Source organism: Ipomoea nil, unplaced genomic scaffold (genome assembly GCF_001879475.1).
Source record: "Ipomoea nil cultivar Tokyo-kokei standard unplaced genomic scaffold, Asagao_1.1 scaffold0805, whole genome shotgun sequence".
NCBI classification, from domain to species: domain Eukaryota; kingdom Viridiplantae; phylum Streptophyta; class Magnoliopsida; order Solanales; family Convolvulaceae; genus Ipomoea; species Ipomoea nil.
The window spans coordinates 1,770,994-1,774,509 of NW_017617233.1; the positions used below are offsets into that span (position 1 = coordinate 1,770,994).

Consider the following 3,516-nt stretch of genomic DNA (forward strand, 5'->3'; position numbering starts at 1 on the left):
AGGCTTCCCGTAAATCAAAGAGTGTGTTATATGTATTCTATTTTTCAGTTATATATATACCCCATATATGGATATGTTGGGGGGTACCGATACATAGCCTCAACCTAACATAATATTTGAAGGGGACAAATGGTTTAGTGTTTGAGATTAATCTTGACGGGTCAACCCAAGAGTAAGTAGTATCAATATATTTTTATGTGACATAAAATGAATGCTTTGGGCTATTTATTGGGCTATAGCATTTGTTCATTAAATATACACAGTAAAAAACACAGAACCACAAGAAGCTCTGTAACACCAGTAATTACATTGAGGTTTGATGAAAACAAAAGTAAATTAAACAATTGAATTCCTGTTTGATTGCACAATAATCTTAAACCAGATGCCATCAGATCAGAGTTTGCATGGGGGTAGTGGGGATCCACACAACCCAGAATTCCCCAGAAATGAACCCTTTGGTATATTTGCCTTATGGGGAGGGATTTTACCACTCAATCTGTTTCTGGAAACATCAAATTCTTGAAGCCCTTTGAGATTCATCACTTCTGTGGGTATTGCGCCACTCAACTTGTTGTCTGAAAGCAGTATCGTCTTCATCTCTTTGGCATTTCCAATCTCTGCTGGAATCTTGCCTGATAACCCATTCCGAACAAGCCTCAGTTCTTGGAGTCCACTCAGTTTTCCCAGGGATTTTGGGATGTGTCCTCCTAATGGGTTGTGTGATAGTGTTAGGGATGATATTGATTCCATGACTTCTTGATCTCCAACGCTCTCGATGATCGGCCCAGAGAACTTATTGCCAGAAAGATCAATGGAGTTGTAGTGGCCTAGTGGCTCCTGGAAGCTTTTCTTGAATATGATGTTCATGTCCCCAGAGAGGTTGTTGGAGTGAAGATCAAGATCCATCAGGAGTCCAAGGTTTCTAAATCCATCGGGGATCGTTGAGAAGAAACCGTTGTTCGATAGATTCAGGAATGATAGATTAGTCATGTTTCCAATCCAGGAAGGGAGTTTCCCTGTCAATTCATTGCTTGATAAATCAAGGGTTGAAACTGATGAAGAAGACAGAAAACTTGGAAACTGGCCTTTGATACCAGTCTTGGCTAGTTTAAGCCTAAAGAGTTTGAGCTGAGAAAACCAATCTGGAATGGTTTGAAGTTCCAGTAGAGGGTTAAAAGACAGGTCCAAATCCTGCAAGATCTCCAGTTTTGCTAGCTGAGGTGGGATTTCGCCCCCGAGTTGGTTTCTTGACAAATCCAGTGCCATCAGGCTGTGAAGATTGCCAAAACTCGACGGGATTTTCCCGGTGAAGTTGTTGTTGGAGAAGTAGAGATCAGTGAGAGTTGAAAGATGGCCAATGGTTGCTGGGAGTTTCCCTCTGAGCTTGTTGTTCTCGAATATCAGCCTTTGGATCTTGGGGAGGCTCCCAATCGATGGCGGGATTGCTCCCGTGAGCTCGTTTTCGGATAAACGACAGAATTGCAGTGATCTGAGACCAGATATTGATGAAGGAATGCTCCCACTCAACCTGTTTTTATTGAGATTCAATAATACTAACCCTGACAGATTCCCAATTGAGCTTGGGATTCTTCCACTTAACTCGTTTTCAGATAAATCGAGATATTCGAGTTTCTTGATCCTCCCAATGTTCTCTGGAATTCTACTAGAAAAACTGTTTCCATGGAGGTCAAGTTTTAGTAAAGAAACCATGTTTCCAATGGAATCAGGGATTTCACCGGATAGTTGATTACCCGAAAGGTCAAGCTCTGAGAGTGAAGTGAACGAATTGAAAGCAGTCAAAGGAACAGTCCCAGAAAGATTGTTGTCACTCAGGTACAACTTTGTCAACCTGTTAAGGTTCCCGAACGTGGCCGGGATGGACCCCGAGAGCTTGTTGGAATCAAGAAACAGATGAGTGAGGCTCGAGAGCTTCCCGAGCTCACGGGGGACCTGACCCGTTAAGTCCTTGAGGTTACTGAGATCAAGGAGGTGGAGGGAAGAGAGGTTGCCTAGCGAAGGCGGGAGGGTCCCGGTTATCCACGTGTCGAGGATGAAGTCGTCGCCCGAGGCGAGGCCCGGGCGCGAGAGGTTGACCACCCGGCCCGTGGGATCACAGGCAATGCCTTCCCAGGAAGTGCAGCAATCTGTGGTGGAATTCCATGTTTTGAGAAGCTGTGAGGGATCAGCTTTGGCTCTGTGTTTGAAGTCTAACAATGCTTCTTTGTCCACTGGATGGCATGCTTCTAATGGCTTAAGTGGAACCAAAGAAAAGATGATGATGAAGAAGAAGAAGAAGAACAATGTGTTATGACAGATAGTTTCCATGGAAATTTTGAGGAGAAATTGAGGTTGTCTGATCTCTGGACCTGGGAACTGGGAAATAGTCAAGTGTTTTTGTCAAGATAAAACTGGGGGTCTAGGAAAAAGTGAGTCATTAATTGTTTTTTTTTTTTTCAAACTTGGCCTGCCAAGACCATGCTTCTTAAACAATGCAGTAGGGTAACATGGTCAAACAATGAGAAATCATGGCAGATATAAACACAATCATATATAAATATATATTTTTCCTCCTTGATTAGGTTAGAAGTTATATCTTGAGTTTCTTCTATTATATGTTTAATAAAATGATCAAACATTATTGTAATAATGTACAATGTCATGCATACATGCTATTCTATTAAAAAGATAATCACAATGTTACAAGTCTGACTTTCAGTGAGACCGAGTCTAGTGACTTTCTTGATTTGAGCTGGTGGTCAACTATGGTAACCTAGGCCGGTTTATTTTTTAGTAGTCATTTGTCGGTTAGGAACATAAGGCGGGGATTACGCAATACACACATAAGGCGGGGATTACGCAATACACACCCTAGGATAGTGGCAGCGGAATTCTCTTGTCATCCCAAAAGAGAGATACATATCATATGCTTGTCATCCCAAAAAAAAAAGAGATACATATCATATGCTTGTCATCCCAAAAAAAAGAGATACATATCATATGGTTGTCATCCCAAAAAAAAAGAGATACATATCATATGCTTGTCATCCCAAAAAAAAAGAGATACATATCATATGCTTGTCATCCCAAAAAAAAGAGATACATATCATATGTTCTAAAAGAGGTATCCGAGTGAGTAGAGTATGATTCTTGTATTAGAAAGTAATTAATTAGTTCAATTTTTGTCAATACCCTTACTTCTCCTGTGTGGTATGAAGTAATTAATTTGTTCAATTTTTGTCAATACCCTTACTTCTCCTGTGTGGTATGTTACTGGAAGGTATGCATGGGGAGAAACTTACCTTGTGACCCTAGTTGGCAAATAACCATAAGGAGGTAAATCATTTTAGATTTTCTATAGCTGACTAATGACTCAAACCAAGAAGGTCTAGACATCTCTTACCGAATATCAAACACTAATTATTTGATCAATTTGGCTGAAGCATATATTCATATGATATTGTGTCAAAGTAATGAATAAGTGAGTGTTGGAAAGAGTTAACAGCAAGAGCCCAAGGT

At 40.6% G+C, this 3,516-nt stretch overlaps 1 protein-coding gene across 1 annotated transcript; it reads right to left on the minus strand.

Moving 5' to 3' along the window:
• Positions 1 to 203: 203 nt before the first annotated feature.
• On the minus strand, positions 204 to 2,447 carry LOC109177737 (probable leucine-rich repeat receptor-like protein kinase At1g35710). Its single transcript, XM_019327173.1, has one exon. The coding sequence runs from the start codon at positions 2,323 to 2,325 to the stop codon at positions 394 to 396; it is 1,932 nt and encodes a 643-aa protein (XP_019182718.1). The 5' UTR covers positions 2,326 to 2,447; the 3' UTR covers positions 204 to 393.
• Between the last annotated feature and the right edge of the window lie 1,069 nt (positions 2,448 to 3,516).